We start from the raw sequence: 21,527 nt of genomic DNA on the forward strand, positions 1-21,527 counted from the left end.
AAGGCAAAGTAGACCGTATTATCTGGAGTTGCTCCTATATCGGGGGTTGTTATGTTTCAGAAGTGCACTGTGGTTATATCATGTTGTGTGTGTTATAGATTTGTAATAACCCTTGCCGCTCTTCTAGAGTTAAGAGCTTGTGTGTGTGGTTCTAACACTTGAAATGGTCTTTGTAATGATCTACGCCTATTTTAAATCTGAGCTTGTGAATAGCTTATAAATGCTGCAGGTATGATCTAACAGTTTGAAGACTATGGCAGGGTTTTCCCAACCTCTGACTGCCTTTAATAAAAGGATGCACATTGTGACGTACAATTGGTTCTGTTCCAGTATGGGAATAAAACTGGAAAACGAAAGCTGAACTTAAGTGATTAAAAACTAAATGATAACATAGGACTTAATTTGGTGTATACCTAGGCTCAGGTGCACACAACATTCTTGCCCTGATCTTCTTTGGGCATTAATGCTAAGAGTGTTGGGTGTTTATTTCTTTGTTCTCCTTAGTATTTTCTTAGCCCATTTCATTATTTAAGATGCCTTTATTGACCGTTATCAGCTATTTTCAGAGCTGTGATTACACTGGTATGTCTGTATCAGTTGTTAATTTGTGTGCTTGGGAGGAGATGCATTCTAAACCTAGAACTGTGTAGAATCCGAATGCTAAGAACTGCAAAAACCCCAAAACCAACCAGTTTGGGGCCATTTTAAATCACTTTAATCAATCACAAGTTAAAGTTCAAATTGAAAGATTTAAAAGTTCATATTGAAATGGATTCAAGCTGGAAGTCATGGAAGTCATATTGCGGGCATGCATCTGCTCACATTGCAAGTGTGATGGTTTTTGACATGACAACCATACCTTTTTAAACCATTTGACTTCTGTCTTTTGTGTCCGTGTTGTCTTCTGTTGCAGAAGGTAGTTTGTCAAACACCTGGAATGAGAAACACAGTACACCAAAGTCTCAAAACTCAAAGGGAAGAAATACTTTTCAAATGGAAACTGTAAGATTTTTTTCTTCCTCCTTTCTTTGTTTTGTTGTCCTAAGCCTCGCATTTGTTCCTTGTCATGCTATCTAGTGAAGCTGAATATCACCTCTAAATGCCATATTATAATTTTGTATTAAATCAATCTCTTTCTCAGTTAGAATATCAGTAATTTGGACATGACCCGTTCAGATTCTGTGTCTCTGGGCAATTTCCATGTCTGGAAAAGCTTTCAAAATGCACATATGTAATATATGTTGCAGGAGGAGTTCCCCCATGTTTGCACAGTTTATTCTCTATACATGTTGTTTCATACCCTGTGATTTCTATGTGCGTTCCAGCCAACGAGAAGTTCCAAGAGGAGCCGTTTGACCTGTGATGAGGATGACCGAGAGATCAACTCCAGGTCTCCCAGAAGAAGCCAGAGAGTGACAACTGTGCCTCAGGTTTGACTGCACATAGATCAGTTCTGTGTTGTCACACTATTTCTATTCTGCACCATCCCACAGGGGGAACACCAGAATACGGTGGCGGAGAAGGCAAACCGTTGCATAAAACTTATTTAGCGAAGTAGACATTTCTCCTGGGCCACTCCCACATGCATACCGTGGCTTGTTGTGGCAGTTTTAGCAGGATCATAAGATTCTGCTATTTATTTTCTGTAATTTTTCCCCCCCTCTGGTTACTGTTTTGTGCGGTATAAATTAAATAGCCTTTTTTTCCCCCCCATGAAAAAATTCCGAAGGTTGTTTCACTGTGCAGTAGCATAACTACAGAGTATACTTGGCTGTGATTTAAAGAATGGCTTATTCACTTGGTATTTTGATAAAATGGGCATGTAGTTCATAAATTGTTCACATTAAAATAATTTCTAATAATGCGTCACTTGTAAAAACAGCATCCAGGACAGATCGGTACAGTGAGCACCATAATTCATTGGACAGTGACACTTATTTTGGTTCTGTACTCTAGCACTTTGAGGTTGTAAGATTACAATGAGGTTGAAGTACTGATTGCTTTAATTTGAGGGTATTTTCATCCATATCGGATGAACAATTTAGAAACGGTTCATTCCCCTTTTTCTGGTGTCAATAAATTTTGGACAGTTAAATGTAATGTAGAATAAAGTAATAATTTTTAATATTTGGTTGCATATCCTTTGCATGCAATGACTGCTTGAAGTCTGCGATGCATAGACATCACCAGATGCTGGGTATCTTCCCTGGTCCAGCAGGTCTGTACTGTAGCCATCTTCAGTTCCTGCTTGTTTCTGGGACTTTTTACCTTCAGTCTCCTCCTCAATTCTGATTGACTCAGGCAGTCAAAAGATTTTCCACTTTTACACTGTCAAAAACCCCTTTGTTGCTATAGCAGTATGTTTTGGGTCATTGTCTTGTTGCATGTTGAACTGCTGTCCAATAAGTATGGAGGCATTTGGTTTTATCAGATAAAAATCAATATTTTATTTCATTTTTTCACATTTTTCCCTTTTTCTCCAAATTTGGAAGCCAGTCGTACCCCATCTAATCCAATTAGTGTTAGCTGGGGGATACACCGCCCACACACCGTCCCTCGGCAGCCCAAAGGGATCTGGCGATCCGAGAACAACATGCCTTCTTCAAGCCGTCTCGTCTCATGCTCATGACCATGATTCCTGGTGCTATTGTGTGCGGCATTCCGCTGGAGCAGCGAGCCAATTATGCCGCTCCACGAGAGCCAAACTTGGCTTTTGGAAGGACCGGGAATCGATCCCCAGTCCTCGGTGTGCAACTGCAATGAACTGCAACCGCAAGTCCGCTGCATCTTAGCCTGTTGCGCCACCACGGCTCTCATCAGATAAAATATTTATGTAGGCTTCGGAATTCATTGCTCTATTTCTGTCTGCAGCCACCTCTGGCAGCCATACAGGCCCAAGCCATAACACCCCCTCCACCATGTTTCACGAATGAGGTGGTATGCTTTGGATCATGAGTATTTCTTTTTCTTTTTTCTTTTCTTTTTTTTCTCCACACTCCCCTCTTTCCATCACTCTGGTACATGTTAATCTTTGTTTCATCTGCCCACAAGCAAACTGTTCTCGACTTTCTGTTTCTTCAAGCTTATCAATGGTTTGCATCTTGTAGTGTACCCTCTGTAGTCCTGCTGGTGTAGTCTTTTTGGAATGTTCCTGATTGATTGATTTTCATTTCTGAGCCTTATGACGGCCAGCTTAATTTGCATCGACAAGCTGTTTTCCCCCTGTTGTCACACCACAAGAACAACCTACAAAGGCAATTGAAATCTAGAATCAAGACTAGACGTCAACAGCTCTCTTGTGCGTTTACTAACAACACAAACGAATACACCTGCCTAACAAAACGCATCTGTGAAGCCAATTCAGCAAATACTTGTACCTTAAAATGGGGAACCATTTACAAAAGGTAAACTGTTCATCCAATATGGATGACAGTACCCTCATATTAAAGCTGACAGTGTGCAGCTCATTGTCATTGTATTCTTTCAAACTCAAGAGTACAGAACCAAAATGACAAAATGTGTCACTGTCCAATGAATTACGGTGCTCACTGTATATTCTTACAAGTGGGTTACACTGTAATTATGTTTATCAAGGCTGTGAAAATCATACTCAAACACTCTTGAATGAAATATTAACCATGTTTGGGTTTTCTGTTTTTTTTGGTCTATTTCAGAAATTTGCTAATATTTCGACACCAGATAAGAAAGTTTCACAAAGAATCGGATTGAGATTGCGAAACCTCCTGAAACTCCCCAAAGCACACAAGTGGTGTATTTATGAGTGGTTCTATTCAAATATTGACAGGTAAGACTTCACACAATCTTTGAACCGATTGAGCTGCCTTTGCTTCCAAAGAGCTGATGTCTGATGCGCTTATAAGTTATCTTGCAATCCAGAAGTTTTAAAAATAAAAATTTTAAAAAATTTCAGGCTTTCACAGTTTATTTTGTTTGCAGGCCTTTATTTGAAGGAGACAATGACTTCTGTCTCTGTCTGAAGGAGTCCTTTCCGAACTTAAAAACAAGAAAGTTAACCCGGGTAGAGTGGGCGACAATCAGACGGCTAATGGGAAAGCCAAGACGGTACAGTACTAGATCATTACTGTTGGATCAAAGTGTTTTGCATGGAACCTGTTAAACTTACTTCTACATGCATAAGTGTACTTTACATTCAGTCTTCAGCCATTAATCACATCCTTGGTTGGCTTCTTTTTGCGGTTTGTAAAGTTTTGTTCCTACTATGAGCCAAGGTCTTTCAGTTCTGTGCCGTTGTGGCTTCTTTGCATCTTGTTCGGTTTAACTAGACAAACCCCAAACAGTGAATGCACAATTTAGCAGGTAGATTGCAGTAAAAACAAGTGGCAGCAGTTACTGCACGCTTTGGAAGAGTGTATGTGCTTGCCAGGAATTGGCATTGGATAGTTGTGAGGTCGTCCTAAAACTGGTTATTTCAGATTGGAGGGGGAAGAGAGAAGTTGTGCATAAATATTTGAAGATGGAAAAGAAGAATTCAATAAAAATAATTAATTTTTTCAGAATGGGAGCATTTAAATTTAATACATTTTTTAAAGAACATATTAATTGGGAAAGGTTTTGCATATGCTTTTATTTATTTGGTCAATATGGGGAATGTTACGGTTAATACGGTTGTTAATACAGCAAATTATTAATAGCCTCTTTAAAAGTGAATTGGCCCTTAGAATATAGGAGTAACCTTTGTGTGCATTTTATATTGACACATTCATCACCTCACCCCACCCCAGGTGTTCGTCCGCGTTCTTCGCAGAAGAGCGGTCAGCACTGAAGCAGAAAAGGCAAAAAATGCGGTTGCTGCAGCAGAGGAAGTTCACCGACGTGTCGCACTGCAAAGACCTGCCAGAAGAGATCCCGCTGCCTTTAGTGATCGGGACCAAAGTCACCGGTGAGTGGCTATTCGGCTGGAGAGGCAGGGCTTATCCTATAATTCTAAATCCTTAAGACCCAGCACTTCAGAATAACCTTCAGTCCACTTCCTTTACAGCTTATGTTTTGCCTGTATGTATGTTCTGCATTTTCTCTTTCCTCTCTACTGCAGTACCATCCTTATGCATCTATTTTGCTTTCTGTACTAGTTTTCTTTTAAAAACATTGTTGAATTGGGCACTGGAAAAGCACTATACAAATAAAATCTATTATTATGGGTCCAAGCACATAGTGTGGGAACCCAGTTGTTTTTGTTTGGTTGCTTTCTATTATTAGGGGTCCAGACTGGAACCCTATTGGAATATTTCAGATTTTTATGAGTCCAAGCATTGAAGCTGCTGGAACCTTATTGTTTTTGTCGGGATTCTTTTTATTACATTTTTTTTCTGCCATTTCAACCATAAGCTATAATGTCCCAGAATAACCAAACTTGGTAGGCTTGTTTGGATGGCTGAACTCTAGGATCTGAACATGGTCGCAGGGGGGCTGGAGCCTATCCCAGCATACATTGGGCGAAAGGCAGGAATACACCCAGGACAGGTCGCCAGTCCATCACAGGGCACACACACCATTCACTCACACACTCATACCTACGGGCAATTTAGACTCGCCAATCAGCCTAACCTGCATGTCTCTGGACTGGGTGGAAACCGGAGTACCCGGAGGAAACCCATGCAGACACGCAGAGAGGCCCCAGCCAACAGGGATTTGAACCCAGGACCTCCTTGCTATGAGGCGGCAGCGCTACCCACTGCACCATCCGTGCCGCCCCTGTTCAATTATGGTGTAGATGAATCACCTGGTGGCGCTGTAGTCCACTTGACAACATTTTGACATTCACAGACCCAACCCCTTTAGCCCTGTAGCTCTATAGTCACAAAATGTGTTGTACAGGACCCTCTCCTCATGAGGAACAAATTTACCAGGACCAATGAAGTCTTCCATTTTGGATTTATTTTGGTAATTTGCATTTCTTTCTTCTGACATTGTACTTGTGTCAAAATATGGAGTGACAAGCCAATGACATTTATTTTTTATTACTGTGTTGTATCTGAAAAGTATATGTCCAATACACTGAACTCTCATGCTCTGTGATCCAATAGAAGGGGAGGGGAGCAGGAGAGGAGATGTTTGGCAACTCCAGTGGTGAACTGGGTTTGCGAGAGATTAGCCTTGGTGGCTAACCATTAATCAAGTGGCTGGTCAGCTTTCAGTTACATTAATTAGCTGCTGCATTATTAGCTATTCTAAATTGTGCTTATATTTTCAGGAGATTATACTACCTCTCCTGGCCGGTGAGCTAATGCCTAAGTCATAAGACTGCATAAGACTGCATTACTTTCAGAAGACTTATGATTTCTGATAAAAATAAAAGCGACAATGAATTGATGTGTTTGTGGGTATGCATGCTTATGTTTCAGTATTGCACTGGCAGGCTAGAGCTGACTGAAATCCACTGGTGTTGGCAGCAGTGGCTAGTGTCACCACTAGCTAATGTTTCGCTAAAGTTGGCTAACTAAATACAAACACAAGTAATGTTAAATAGCTAGCTAAATGGCATGTGTGGAAAGTGACGACTAAAGCTGATGTTTTACTAAACATGTTAGACAGCGGTTTCTTCACTCATTGATATCAAGGCACACATATGCGTGGATGTTTTGTCTGTAAACACAGGAGCGAAAAATCCTGCATAGTATGCTTTTAAAGATAACAACTGACAGTGACCCAAACATGAACCACAGGAAAATAATTATTCCTGTTTCTTTGAGCCAGTCTTTTCTAGTGTCTGACATTTGTATGACGATCATATTTTCACAGCCGTTGATATCATTGCAAGAATAAAAGAATGCACTTTCATTTGTATGAGAAGTTCAAAACTAGATGTCACGCTCTCGGTAACATTTAAGTTGTTTTCTTTACAGGTCATATTTGTATTATAGCCTATTAAAACATCAAAAAAATGACTGCACTGTTAAAAGAAGGCTAGAATTACTGCGGTTGTTCTCTGTAAAATTTGCATTTTGAATTACCTCCTCCAGCAAGCTGTCAATGGTAGGCTAAGCTATAATTAAAAAGCTACATTTTTCCCGCTGTCCCTCTGTGACAATGTTACTATAATCATAAGGTAATCAGGTGCAGTCGTGTGCAATAATAGGTTATTCGTGTTTTTCATTGTTGGCCTTTTAAAGTTGTATTTGGATCGCTGATTTGCCTGTGCGAGGGAATGCTATACATTATTTTGATTTTGTAATATCCTGCATTCCACAAAGGCAGTATTTCACTGGCCAGTGTGACCTCCGGCTAATACTTTGCTTGTGGTCAAAATGGACCCTATACATCACTGCTTGCAGCTATTATTAATATTAATAACAACAACACTATTCGCAGTCCACAATGTGCGTAGTACCGCACTGAGAACTTGCTTCCTTTTTTCTGCCTTTAAGGCTGGTCTGCATTGCTGACAGCTATCATTCTTAAATTTCAACAACAGGCATTCCTGTTTATAGACACAGTATTTTACACTGTAGGGAATGTACGCTACATTTCTGTAGTGTCAAGAAACTGGTTGTGTAATATTTATTTCAGTTTGCAATGCTCAACAAACCCGTCTACAAATTGGTCGAAATTGTTCAGCTGAACAAGAATCTGTAGCAATAAATATAGCTGTTAATGTCACAAAATAGTTTCTTTTTTTAACAATGTCTGGAAATCCTCAACTTTAAGCTTTTAATACATCTTATTACAATTAGATGCTAAGAAATGTAACCCTTTCAATGGGTTTTATAAATGGATTTTGTTCTGTGCTCAATTTATGTCAAGTAATGGACAATGGAAATTTAGTGGTCTAAATCTCTATTTATATTCTGTGGATATGCTGATATTCAGATGTCTCATGTGACAGGAATACTTGGATTATGAAACTGTCAGATGTGAAGATGCGATTTAAAATCTGTTCAATCTTATCTTCATCTTGCACTTCATTTTTATCAAGTCATTTGTGGATGTGAATTGGATGTATCCAGTGAGTGTGTCAGGGGAAGCCACTTTTACTTCACCTTGGGTCTTTATCTCTTTCTAATGTGGCCTGTTTGGCCAAAGATTCAACTTACTGGTATTCCCTATTGTTGTTTGTAAATGTAGTGTTATGTAGCTATGTTTATGATGTCTCCCTGTCCTTTGTTTGAAATGGCTGTGTGCACAATTGTGTAGCCTGCATTCTTGTGATCTGAGGGCAGTGCATTGATGGCTAACAAATGGGGATTGTGCATTCTATATGTATAAAAAAAATTGTATAGCCATTTGTTTTGAACTAGGGCCTGTTTCAGTGACCATTTCCTGTCTTGGTCCCAAGCCATTTCCATGGTGTCGATACGTCTGTTTGTGTTACAGCTCGCCTGAGAGGGGTCCACGACGGCCTGTTCACAGGGCAGATTGATGCAGTGGACACCAGTGCTGCCACCTACCGAGTAACCTTCGACAGAAACGGTTTGGGAACGCACACGGTCCCTGACTATGAAGTCCTTGTGAGTCCTGCCAACCTTCTGAAATCTGCAATTAGTTACGGAAATCTTCTGTACCTGTAAGGTTCCACATTTCTGTGTGTGAAAAGTGATTTAACCCTTTCAGTCCAAGAGTGCCATATGGCACTAAAGTGTGACCACTGTAAAATCCCAAGAGTGCCATATGGCACTCCCGACCTGATACCTTTTCAACCAATCAAAATGCCTGCCATACTATTGTTTTGGGCCCCTATTAAAACCCTACTAAATTCTCAACTTTCTCAACCAAAGCAGAAAGCCCTTGGGATGTGGGTGAAGCCACTTCATATTGGGCTTGGGACTGAAAGGGTGATGGCGCTGAGCTCAGTTTGCTGTCGATTTCCTCCACAGAGCAACGAACCTCACGAAACGATGCCCATCTCCGCATTCGCTCAGAAACAGAGGCCGTCTCGGTTCCAGTCGCTGGTGACCCCTCCCCGCTTGCCTTACCCCTCCTCCGCTCAGCCCGCTATGATGGTAGAGAAACCAGCCTTCTCACTACACCGCACCTTGCATGATGATTTATGGAGCTACATACTGTTATTCTGTTTAAACATGTCTGTGCTAAATAATCCTAATGGACCATGTTAGGTCATCTGTCTTTTGTTAAATAGTTTAGTCATTCAATTTGTTAGCACTAACAATAGGTTTTGAAGTTGTTCTTCAAATATTGATTTCAAGTAAGTGTATGTGGCTGCTACTGCTTATCCCTCTCAATTAAATTGAAGTTTATTGAACTTGTTTGATATTAGTGATGGGTGTGTGAAGGTTCATGAACCTTTACAAACAACAATTAGTTGAATCGTGTGACAAACAGGCCACATTACATTACATTAATGGCATTTGGCAGACACTTTTATCCAGAGCGACGTACAGTTGATTAGACTAAGCAGGAGACAATCCTCCCCTGGAGCAATGCAGGGTTAAGGGCCTTGCTCAAGGGCCCAACAGCTGTGCGGATCTGTGTGGATCTTATTGTGGCTACACCGGGGATCGAGTCATGTACCTTAACCACTACGCTACCACATTAGAAAGAGATGAAGATCCAAGGTGAAGTAAAAGTGACTTCCCCTGCCATACTCACTGAGTACATCAATTCACATCCACAAATGACTGATGGGTGGCCAATTAATTGTCCAATTAAAAAAAAAAAAATTCTCCCCTGTAAAGATTTGTTCATATGACTCCCATTTATGATAGATCCTCCCGTTTTGGGTATCATGAAGCATTCCAACCTCCCTAATGGATTAAATGATGTTGAATCCATTGCTTGCTCCCGATTTTTCCTGCAGGGAAATGACCCACTACTGGGTCAGTCACCGTGGAAGAACAAACTATCTGGCACAGAGGGTGACACCCTGGGCGGATTCCCCGTCAAATTCCTTGTACAAGTTGTGAGTCTAGCTTTTCTCAACCTCAATTTGGTCATCAGCTTGGTCCATACTGTTTTTAGGGGGAATATACAGTGGGCTTCAGAATTATTGGCACCCTTAAAATAAATGTAAACAACAACATGGATAATGATTTATATTTTATGTTCAAACATACAGGAAAATTTACTTCTACTCAATACATTTACTCTGTTTTTTTTATTTGGTAATCTCATTTAAGAATTTCAGAGATTCAACCAATCTCTGAAATTCATTGCATCTCCATACCAACTTTTTGGAAACATGGCACGGATGAATGGTCAAACATCCCTAATTCTAGGGGAAAAATTCATGGCTGTCCTCTATGCCTGGGGTGTTTGCAAAAAGTATTAAACCAGGAGTGCCACTAATTTTGGAATCTGTTTTTTGGGCAATATTTTTTATTTAAGGCTTTGGTTGATTCCATTGAATCACTAATAAAGCACACTACTTTTAAAAAATTAAGTTGGAAAATAAAGCATACTTTATTTTTATGTTTACAGCACTTTTTGTGTATATTTAAAAAGTGCCAATAATTCTGGGGCCCATTGTATACACACTATATTAGATGTTTTTTGAACAACTGCTGAAGTCCAGTTTTGACATTTTGTGTGTTCAGAGCATACCAGTATTGTAATGTGTGCTTATTTGAGTGACTGTTGCTTTCTTGTCCGCTTAAACCAGTCTGGCCATTCTCCTCTGACCCCTCTCATTAACAAGGCATTTCTGCCCACAGGACAAGCCGCTTACAGGATGTTTTAGTCTTTTGCACTATTATCTGTTAACTCTTGAGCCTGTTATGCGAACCACCCCATCTGGCACCAAAAATCAGTCCCTAGAGCTTAAAGAGAATGGTGCGAGAAATGGAAACATGCCATGAGCAGCAGTTCTGTGAGTGAAAAAGGTCTTGAGAGAGGAGAATGGCCTGACTGATTCAAGCTGCCGTCAAGAGCGTGGAAGCTCATGTTTGGATGTTTGATATGCAGAAAATTTATTTCCTGATAGAAAAGTGTCAAGTGTCTCTATCTGCTGCTCTGCCGGAGTAACTGTGTAAACCCTCTTCCTCCCAGACAAGACTGTCCAAAATACTCATGATTAAGAAGGAACACATAAAGCAGCTGAAAGAAATGAACACTGAAGCTGAGAAGTTGGTAAGATCATTTTGCTTTTCTCTTATTGTTGAATTTTCTCCTATTGCTCTCCGGGCGCTATACATCCGGTCACCACTCCGAGTCTACCGGCTACGTAGCATTCATGTCAAAGGAGCACAGTAATGCGCCTTTTGAAGTTTGCCATGTTGTAATGAAAATGATCCATGCCATCTAGATGCCTTCATTGTCTGTAGGGCCATATAGCTTCCACATTAAAGCCACATGAATTCTGACCGCAGCGAAACCGGTCGTAGCCTCGCAAAGTTCGCTCTTGAGCCATATACAGTGCATCCGGAAAGTATTCACCGCGCTTCACTTTTCCAACATTTTGTTATGTTACAGCCTTATTCCAAAATGGAATAAATTCATTTTTTTCCTCAAAATTCTACACACAACACCCCATACTGACAACATGAAATACGTTTTTTGGAAATTTTTGCAAATTTTCAATAAAAAAACTAAGAAATCACATGTACCTAAGTATTCACAGCCTTTGCCATGAAGCTCAAAATTGAGCTCAGGTGCATCCTGTTTCCACTGATCAACCTTGAGATGTTTCTACAGCTTAATTGGAGTCCACCTGTGGTAAATTCAGTTGATTGGACATGATTTGGAAAGGCACACACCTGTCTATATACGGTCCCACAGTTGACAGTGCATGTCGGAGCACAAGCCAAGCATGAAGTCAAAGGAATTGTCTGTAGACCTCCGAGACAGGATTGGCTCGAGGCACAAATCTAGGGAAGGGTACAGAAAGATTTCTGCTGCTTTGAAGGTCCCAATGAGCACAGTGGCCTCCATCATCAGTAAATGGAAGAAGTTTGGAACCACCAGGGCTCTTCCTAGAGCTGGCCACCCGTCTAAACTGAGCAATCGGGGGAGAAGGGCCTTAGTCAGGGAGGTGACCAAGAACCCGATGGACACTCTGTCAGAGCTCCAGCGTTCCTCTGTGGAGAGAGGAGAATCTTCCAGAAGGACAACCATCTCTGCAGCAATCCACCAATCAGGCCTGTATGGGAGAGTGGCCAGACGGAAGCCACTCCTTAGTAAAAGGCACATGGCAGCCCGCCTGGAGTTTGCCAAAAGGCACCTGAAGGACTCTGGACAAAATTTTCTGGTCTGATGAGACAAAGATTGAACTCTTTGGCGTGAGTGCCAGGCGTCATGTTTGGAGGAAACCAGGCACCGCTCATCACCTGGCCAATACCATCCCTACAGTGAAGCATGGTGGTGGCAGCATCATGCTGTGGGGATGTTTTTCAGCGGCAGGAACTGGGAGACTAGTCAGGAAAAGGTAGGGAGGGAAAGATGAATGCAGCAATGTACAGAGACATTCTGAATGAAAACCTGCTCCAGAGCGCTCTTGACCTCAGACTGGGGCGACGGTTCATCTTTCAGCAGGACGACCCTAAGCACACAGCCAAGATATCAAAGGAGTGGCTTCAGGACAACTCTGTGAATGTCCTTCAGTGGCCCAGCCAGAGCCCAGACTTGAATCCGATTGAACAAAGATGGGTGTGCCAAGCTTGTGGCATCATATTCAAAAAGACTTGAGGCTGTAATTGCTACCAAAGGTGCATCAACACAGTATTGAGCAAAGGCTGTGAATACTTATGTACATGTGATTTCTTAGTTCTTTATTTTTAATAAATTCACAAAAATTTCAAAAACTTCTTTCATGTTGTCATTATGGGGTGTTGTGTGTAGAATTTTGAGGAAAAAAATGGAATTTATTCCAATTTGGAATAAGGCTGTAACATAACAAAATGTGGGAAAAGTGAAGTGCTGTGAATACTTTCCGGATGCACTGTACGTTATGCTCTTGAATCATGAATCTCCTTGCATTTCATGAATTTCCTCTTTATGTAGCCTTGAAACTGGATAGAAATGGTGAGATTAAAATGATTAATGATGGGAATGAAATGTACAGACAGAAAAGAAGTATAAATGAACAACCACAAGGGAATTTTACAAAGATTTGGGTCCCGCCAGAAAATGACCAAAAAGTGTTGCATATTCAACCAAGTAGTTGGTAAGGTGGAAAGATTCCTTGTGGAAACAAGGAACAAGTTTCTACTCGTCTATCTACTTGTTTTAGGAGTACACCAAGTGGTGCTGTTGTAGTGCGCAATCAAATATTGAGAAATTGGCAAGTGGCACAATTTAGCATTTGTGAATAACAATTTCTTTCTGAGCAGTATTATGAAAATATCATAATCTGTCACTAGACAGAAAATTGTGTGAGAATACATGTCTACTCGCAAGAGATTATTTGGGTATTATTTAGAATTACAAATCCAAGGCAGCTGAATATAAAAAGAACATTTACACTAAGTTTGAGCAAAATTGGAGTGGTCCACTCCCAAACCTCTGGTCAATTTTTCATGGAATGACCCTATCAGAGAAAGGTATCTTATGGCACCATTTCAGTTGCCATAATATTTGGTAAATGTTTCTGATGAGTCAGGTGTGTTCAATCACTTCCTTAGTGCAGGTATAAGTGCTTTATCTACTCTAAGCTTTTAATTGCCTTCGGTCCTCGTTGTCAAACCAGTAACTGACTATGGAGTTGTGCCAATGGCAGTCAAGGAAGCCAACAGAAATGATATGTCCAAATACTTATGATCTGCACTGTAAATGAGGTTGTCATTCTTAATTGCTGCATTTTGATGGTTATGGTGCTATATATTTACTGCAAATAATACTGCAGTGCATTTGTTTGAACAGAAATCGTACTCGATGCCGATAGGATTCGAGTTTCAGAAGAGGTATGCAACCATTGTGCTGGACCTGGAGCAGCTGAATAAGGACCTCAACAAAGTCTTACACGAGGTGCAGCAGTACTGCTATGAGGTAAGGGTTTGTGATGTGGTTCAGGAGGTGTGGTTTCAGCCGAAACGCTTTTGGACCTTGAGCATCTTTCCTTGCGCTAATAAACAACGTTACATCATTTGAAATCTGCCTGTGCTTTCTATTGTATACATTGACTTCGGTGCTGTCAGTCAAGGTCCAGGTTTTATTAGCCAAGATATTTGTACAAGTACCAGCCACAGCCAGTATCCTAAATTTTTTACTTTACAAGTACAGGAGTGAATCAGCATAGTTTACTGAGCCAACAGAAGACTAAAGGGGGTAATTGGAATGAAAACCAGTATGCAGTACCAGTTGTGCACCCCTGCTCTTGACCCAGAAAACGATCAATGTCTTTAAGGACATTCCAACCTGTTAAATCTAGGACCTAGAAGTTATGAACTCCCAATCTTGCCATTGAGCAAGGAAGCATGAGCGCCTCCTTGTGGATCCACCTTTCCCATTCTGCCATGCATCTGCCACGTCTAACTGACGTAGCCTCGAACTGACGTTTGACGGTGCAAGGACATTCCATTTTCCTAATTCCCCGTCTTCACTTCTTTTTCTAACCTGTAGAAAAAGGGGGAAGACTTTTGGAATGAGCCCTCAGTCTCTCTCTCCCCCCCCCCCCCCCCCCCCACTCTCTCTAGTTGGCCCCAGAGCAGGGCATGCAGGCGGCCAACCAGCCCACAGACCTGAGGCGGCGCTGTGAAGACCAGGCCCAGGAGATGGTCCGACAGGCCAACGCCCTCCCCGGCGGCCAGCACTGTGTCCACAGCCAGAGCCTCAGCGACCTCATCTCGGGCCTCACTGCTCTACTGCTACAGATTAAGGTAAGGCACGCTTGCGTCTTAGAGCCTGGGCTCCCAATCGGTTATCCAGGCCACTCAAGCTGGGTTCCTCAGGTTAAAGCTTGATTTTTGCTTTGTCGCACAACCCTTGCGACATGTCATATGAAGAAATTGAAAGCACCACACAACGTTTCGGCAATTTACTTCAAGAAATGTCTGCGATGATGGTTCCGTTGTCTCTGATAACAAGATGCCAAACAGCAAACATTTAGAAAATATGGCGATGTCTGGTGGAGCCTATCCATGACAATTAATTTCAATGTTCCATCTGGCTCTCCAACCAACGCTGTGCGACAAAGTATGATTGTCCATGGCATAACAAAATTCTGCAGGTGCGCAACACTGAGAAAGTGTCAGACGACACTTTGTTGGGCAACAAAGTGTAAATCAAGCTTTACCCTCCAGCTGCTCTCCAATTCTTCAGGAAGCAGGCCTTTCCTTTGTGCAAATTATTCGAGAGCACACATCTGCGGCTTGTAATTTCAGAGATGGTGTCTAAGGATTGGAGCACAGTATTAGGTTCACTGCACACATTACAGCTGCTGAGGACAGTGAGGAGCGGATGTGTTGTTGGCATGTCACTGTTTGGTTTGTTTAATTTTCTAATTTATGTATATTCTCACATTAGCAACTGAATTTAAACTGTTAACCTAACCGTCAACATTTCGCCTACATGTGCACTATGAAATTCAATGGCATTTATGTGGCAGACGCCAACAAATCTCTCAGCCTTAAATGTCATTGGATGAACAGCTGGGACTAAGATTAGCATATGGTAATATTGACTCTGTAGGTTTCAAAGGCCAGGGATGTGGGTTTAGAATTGTCACAAATATCCTTGCTAATTTATTAATGTCCTTAACTACTAGCACACAGTGATGTAGCACTTATGAGTTATGTAGTCCTTCCTTCAGGTACATGGCATTTATTTAAAAAATAAAAATAAATAAAAAATATAAATAAAAACCTGAATGACCAGGGCCCAGTATTTAAAAACGTTTTTTGGATAGGATCAGTAATGGGATAGAAGCTGTAATGCTGGTCTTAAAAATTGGGAAAAATATTTTGTGATCCCTAGAATCTTGAATCTAGATCAAATGTATTTCAAAATTCTAAGATGGAAATTACGTTTGATACTCAAAATCTGGATAGTCTTCTGAAAGGGCGGATTCAGGATGGATTCAAGGTTGATGTCGGTACATATGGGACACACGGCACTTTTAATAAATTGTTTCTTTTTCCAGTTGATTGCACATTAACACGCACCCTCCCAAAACAATATCCAATGGACAATGCAATATTTTTAAGAACCCACAACACTAAAATTGCTCTAAAGAAAGTCTTAAAAATTGTAAATGCTTTGGGATGTTATTTGAAAATATACTCTTATCTATCCTAAAGTAATGGGTAGGTGCAAAAAGCTGAATCAGAAAATCCATCCATCCATCCATCCATTACCTGAACCCGCGTATCCTGATCAGGGTCGCAGGGGGGCTGGAGCCTATCCCAGCATACATTGGGCGAAAGGCAGGAATACACCCTGGACAGGTCGCCAGTCTATCTCAGGGCACACACACCATTCACTCACACACTCATACCTACGGGCAATTTAGACTCTCCAATCAGCCTAACGTGCATGTCTTTGGACTGTGGGAGGAAACCGGAGTACCCGGAGGAAACCCACGCAGACACGGGGAGAACATGCAAACTCCGCACAGAGAGGCCCCGGCCGACGGGGATTCGAACCCAGGACCTCCTTGCTGTGAGGCGGCAGTGCTACCCACTGCACCATCCGTGCCGCCTGAATCAGAAAATGCTATGCACAAATTCAGATGTACCCGTTGGACAGTCTGTCGTGAACCCTTGTATTAACTAGGGTTGATTGATCAGTAAACGTATTATGCTCTCAAAATGGTTGTGTTCGGAAGTTATTAGTTTTTATTACTTTTTTTTTTAATAGGGCTAATTTTGCAAACTGAATTTTGAAATAAGACTCACTTTGGCCCATGTGTTGTGTACTACACTGCTCAAAAAAATAAAGGGAATAAAACATATCCTAGATCTCGATGAATGAAATATTCCAGTTACAAAATCTTTATTCATTACATAGTGGAATGCGTTGAGAACAAAATAACATAAGAATGATCAATGGAACCCATGGAGGTCTGGATTCAGAATAATACTCAAAATAAAAGTGGAAAAATCAGATCACAGGCTGATCCAACTTCTGTGGAAATTCCTCAAGACAATTCAAAATGAGGCTCAGTAGTGAGTGTGGCCTCCACGTGCCTGTATGCACTCCCTACAACGTCTGGGCATGCTCCTGATGAGACGACGGATGTTCTCCTGAGGGATCTCCTCCCAGACCTGGAACAGGGCATCAGACAACTCCTGGACAGTCTGTGGTGCGACGTGGCGTCGGTGGATGGAACGAGTCATGATGTCCCAGAGGTGCTTGATTGGATTCAGGTCTGGGGAACGGGCAGACCAGTCCATAGCATCAATGCCTTCGTCATGCAGGAGCTGCTGACACGCTCTAGCCACATGAGGCTGAGCATTGTCATGCATCAGAAGGAACCCAGGGCCCACTGCACCAGCATATGGTCTGAGGATCTCATCCTGGTACCTAATGGCAGTCAGGGTACCTCTGGCTAGCACATGGAGGTCTGTGCGGCCCTCCAAGGATATGCCTCCCAAGACCATCACTGACCCACCGCCAAACCGGTCATGCTGGAGGATGTTGCAGGCAGCAGAACGTTCTCCACGGCATCTCCAGACTCTGTCACGTCTGTCGCATGTGCTCAGTGTGAACCTTCTCTCATCCGTGAAGAGCACAGGGTGCCAATGGCGAATCTGTCAATCCTGGTGTTCTCTGGCAAATGCCAATCGGGCTACACTGTGTTGGGCTGTGAGCACAGGCCCCACTTGTGGATGTCGGGCCCTCATACCACCCTCATGGAGTCTCACATGGAGTTTCTCACAGTTTGAGCACATTAGTGGCCTGCTGGAGGTCATTTTGTAGGGCTCTGGCAGTGCTCCTCCTGTTCCTCCTTGCACAAAGGAGCAGATAGCGGTCCTGCTGCTGGGTTGTTGTCCTCCTACGGCCCCCTCCACGTCTCCTCCATGCTCTTGACACTGTGCTGGGAGACACAGCAAACCTTCTTGCCACAGCGTGCATTGATGTGCCACCCTGGATGAGCTGCACTACCTGAGCAACTTCTGTGGGTTGCAGACACCGCCTCATGCTACCTCTAGTGGTGAGGGCACTGGCAAAATGCTAAAGTGACCAAAAATCAGCCAGAAAGGATGAGGGCAGGGAAATGGTCTGTGGCCACCACCTGCAGAACCATTCCTTTATAGGGGCTGTCTTGCTAATTGCCTCTCATTTCCACCTGTTGTCTGTTCCATTTGCACAACAGCAGGTGAAATTGATTCACAATCTGTTGCTTCCTAACTGGACAGGTTGATATCCCAGAAGTGTGATTGAGTTACATTGTAATGATTGTGTTCTTTATTTTTTGAGCAGTGTACTTCAGATGAATAGGACTAATATGAAAACTGAATTACAGTTCATATGTTGGGAAAAATGTGTCTTAATTAAATGTTGCATTATTTTGACCAACAGATAGAGACCTATACAATATTCTGGTATCAGGATCAGAATGATCCTATCTGAAAATTGTTTTAAAAACCGGAATAAAACCAACAAGATCTCCGATAGCAAAAAAGGGATTTCAAAATCTGGATAATTCTGATCTAGATTAAAAGTTTTGAAATACTCAGTCCAGGATAAATGAAGCCAACAGGGATTGAGATTTGATGAGAAATGTTTTCCTGGATCATAATTTTTTATTTGTCTTGCAGTACATTTTCAAAGCCAAATTTCTTGGAAGGTATTTTTAGAAAGGACTGAAACATGCTTTTTGCATTAGTAAGAACTAAGAATCCCAGTAATGCATCATATAATATTTAGTTAGAGGCACCTTTTTGGAACTTAACCTGCTCATGTCTGCTAAAATATGGAAGCTTATCTTGCCCTATTTCCCTGTATATTCTTCCAGCCATTCTTCCTTCAGCACCCCTGACTGGCAATGCACAAAAAAATATATGATTCCCGAGAAACACAAAATTCTTGCCAGGAGACAAATGTTTCCATGGAACCAACCAAAATCAAACTTTCATTTAATAAATAGATTTCACCAAAATCAAGGTTCCATAATTATTGGCACCCCTGGTTTATTACTTGGTGCATTCACTTCTGTCAAGGATAACAGCATGGAGTCTTAAAAGTTTGTAATGCTTGACAAGGTTATTCTGTTATGGACTAAGGCGCCCTATAGAAAACCCATATGAAGGCCTAGGGCTCACAATGCATTTCAAGTGTCTTGAAAAATAGTTGTATGATCAAATACAACACTGGCATCACATCCGTCTGTTAAGGGAGATTGTAACATGCAGGTCACATCTGCCCATAAGGGGTTAAGGAACACATTTGGAGGGATTTTGGACCATTCCTCTATGCAGATCCTTGCAAGATCATTCACATTCTTGAGCTTGTGCTTATGCACTACCCTCTTCAGTTCAGCCCACGGGTTTTTGAGATTCAGTGCCTGAGAAAGACACTGCAGAACATGGATTTTGTGGTCACAGAACCATTTCTGCGTGTATTTTGAGGTTTGTATTGGGTCTTGCTGGAAAGTCCGCCTACAGCCAAATCTCAGCCTTGTGGTTGAGGGAACCAGATTGTGAATTACTAATAAGATTATTTTGATACCAGACTTCAGTAATGTTACACTAGAATATCACAATTTCATAGGTTTTGGCGAAATATTGTGCCCATTTTTAATCTCATTTGTGAAACAATCCAATTCAATACCGAACCATGAAGTTTTGCGTCTTGTTGAATTATAGAAAAGACCATAATCAATAGCTGTATGTCAATAACTAATCAGTTAGGTAACCAAATAAAATAAAACATTGATGGACTGAAACATCCAGTCTAAGGTTACCTGGCCAGCAGATATTTGTTTTTTTTCCAATTGGCAAAGCAGTTGATATTGCTATTTTTGGAACCATGGTCTGGCATTTACTTGCAACTTCAGGAAGGTTGTCCTGTTGTGCATGTATCACTGCTGATACTGCTTTTAATGAAGCAGATGCTTGATTCTGTATTCTTCACATTGAAAGTACCACTGCTAAAGCAAAATTGATCCAAATTCTGTCATGACAAAATGCAGTACTTGGAAACCTGTTCACCAGGTTTTCGGTCATTTTGTGCTTTTGTTCATTTTCACCATGGGAAGTAATGTCATCATATTACAGCTCTGGGCCGCGTTTCCCGATAACGGTGTCTCAACATTTTCCGAAGACTCGAAAGGTGCACCTTACTAAAGTTGTTTACTTTTCTTGGCGTGTTTCCGGAACTATCCCTTAGGAGAGGCTGATTAAGTCATAGCTTCTACATGTGACATTACTAGGCCCATCTACACCTCTAAGATCGATTATTCACTCCATGTAGCGACTGTTTACTGCATTATGACAGAAAGTAGTGTTCTTTATGAATAAAACACTGCAGAAATACCTAAATGCAATATTTTTATCATGACTTGTGGGAACTTAATAGAATTGAAAACTGCTAACCGTATATATATTTTTAGCCAAATTATAGACCTATTTACGGTTTGTGATATCAGATTGTGGTATCGCACCTCGTCCCACTACGCCACCTAGCAATATGCCTTCTTTGGCATGTCATGTTTTATTGACATTTAAGGCACCATTGTCATGGTGCCTTAAATGACTTTGCAATCAGGGTTGCTTTGCCTGAAGCACCATCACATTACTGGTGTAATTCACTATTTTCTCTGATTACCTGATGTTCAATATAAGTGCTCCAACGAGTAAAACGCACCAACACGAAAACAACATGAGCTATGGCAGAAAAAAAAAACAGAGAAGCAGTCCGCAAATTAAATGGAGATATTGTTAGAGGACGTGGCGCTGAATAAAGAAACCTTATTTTCCGGTTTTAGGACTACGGTGTCCGTCAAAACAAAGAAAGAACTATGGTTAAACATCGCTCCCGCCCACAGAGAGAGTGGAAATCGTCAGTTTATAAATATAATTTAAAAGGCAATTAAGCATCATGTTCAATAAAGTACAACGTGCATCCTTCGTAACGTACACTTTTATTCTTTGCATGAAAAATGTCCCATTAATGTTGTATTTTAGTAATATTATTAGCCAACTACAACTGTAGAAGTATTAGTGTACATATTGCTTAACAGATTGAGACAGATAGGAGCAACAGCTGATTTCAGAGGCTTGCGGTCAACAGTGGTGGCCACTAGCGGAGTGAGCTGACAACATCGATAAGGTATAGCTAAGAGTGGTCCAGACCAACCTTATGAAAGTACCACTTACAGAAGGTATACTTAGCTAAGAACGTTTCGGGAAACACGCTTAGGAGACAAGAAGACTTTGTTAAGAAGACTTCGGGAAACATTAAAATATTTATGACCTTGCCCCCCCCCCCCCCTTATTTCTTTTGCAGTGTTTGGCTGAGGGAAATGACTTGAATTCATTTGAATTTAAATCGCTAACAGACTCTTTAAATGACATCAAGGACTCAATAGATGATTCCAACCTCAGGTAAGAATTCCTATAAAGAAATTATAAGCCACACTCAGCAAAAACTGTTTGTTGAATTGTGGTGTTCATGTTGAACAGGCCTTAACAAGCCATATAATAAGTTTCTTCTCTTAC

The 21,527-nt window shown here is 41.4% G+C and overlaps 1 protein-coding gene across 1 annotated transcript in view; it reads left to right on the plus strand.

The window, feature by feature from the left end:
- The window catches only part of lin9 (lin-9 DREAM MuvB core complex component), a 30,440-nt gene that overhangs the window by 7,156 nt on the left and 1,757 nt on the right, over nt 1–21,527 (plus strand). Inside the window, exons 3-14 of the mRNA XM_061242376.1 lie at nt 914–1,002; nt 1,326–1,430; nt 3,675–3,805; nt 3,958–4,083; nt 4,764–4,921; nt 8,353–8,486; nt 8,853–8,978; nt 9,794–9,895; nt 10,981–11,061; nt 13,789–13,914; nt 14,562–14,744; nt 21,316–21,413. Of these exons, the coding sequence (XP_061098360.1) occupies nt 914–1,002; nt 1,326–1,430; nt 3,675–3,805; nt 3,958–4,083; nt 4,764–4,921; nt 8,353–8,486; nt 8,853–8,978; nt 9,794–9,895; nt 10,981–11,061; nt 13,789–13,914; nt 14,562–14,744; nt 21,316–21,413 (1,459 nt within the window). The remainder of the gene's footprint in view (nt 1–913; nt 1,003–1,325; nt 1,431–3,674; nt 3,806–3,957; nt 4,084–4,763; nt 4,922–8,352; nt 8,487–8,852; nt 8,979–9,793; nt 9,896–10,980; nt 11,062–13,788; nt 13,915–14,561; nt 14,745–21,315; nt 21,414–21,527) is intronic.

This window comes from Conger conger, chromosome 5 (genome assembly GCF_963514075.1).
Source record: "Conger conger chromosome 5, fConCon1.1, whole genome shotgun sequence".
In the NCBI taxonomy this organism is placed as follows: domain Eukaryota; kingdom Metazoa; phylum Chordata; class Actinopteri; order Anguilliformes; family Congridae; genus Conger; species Conger conger.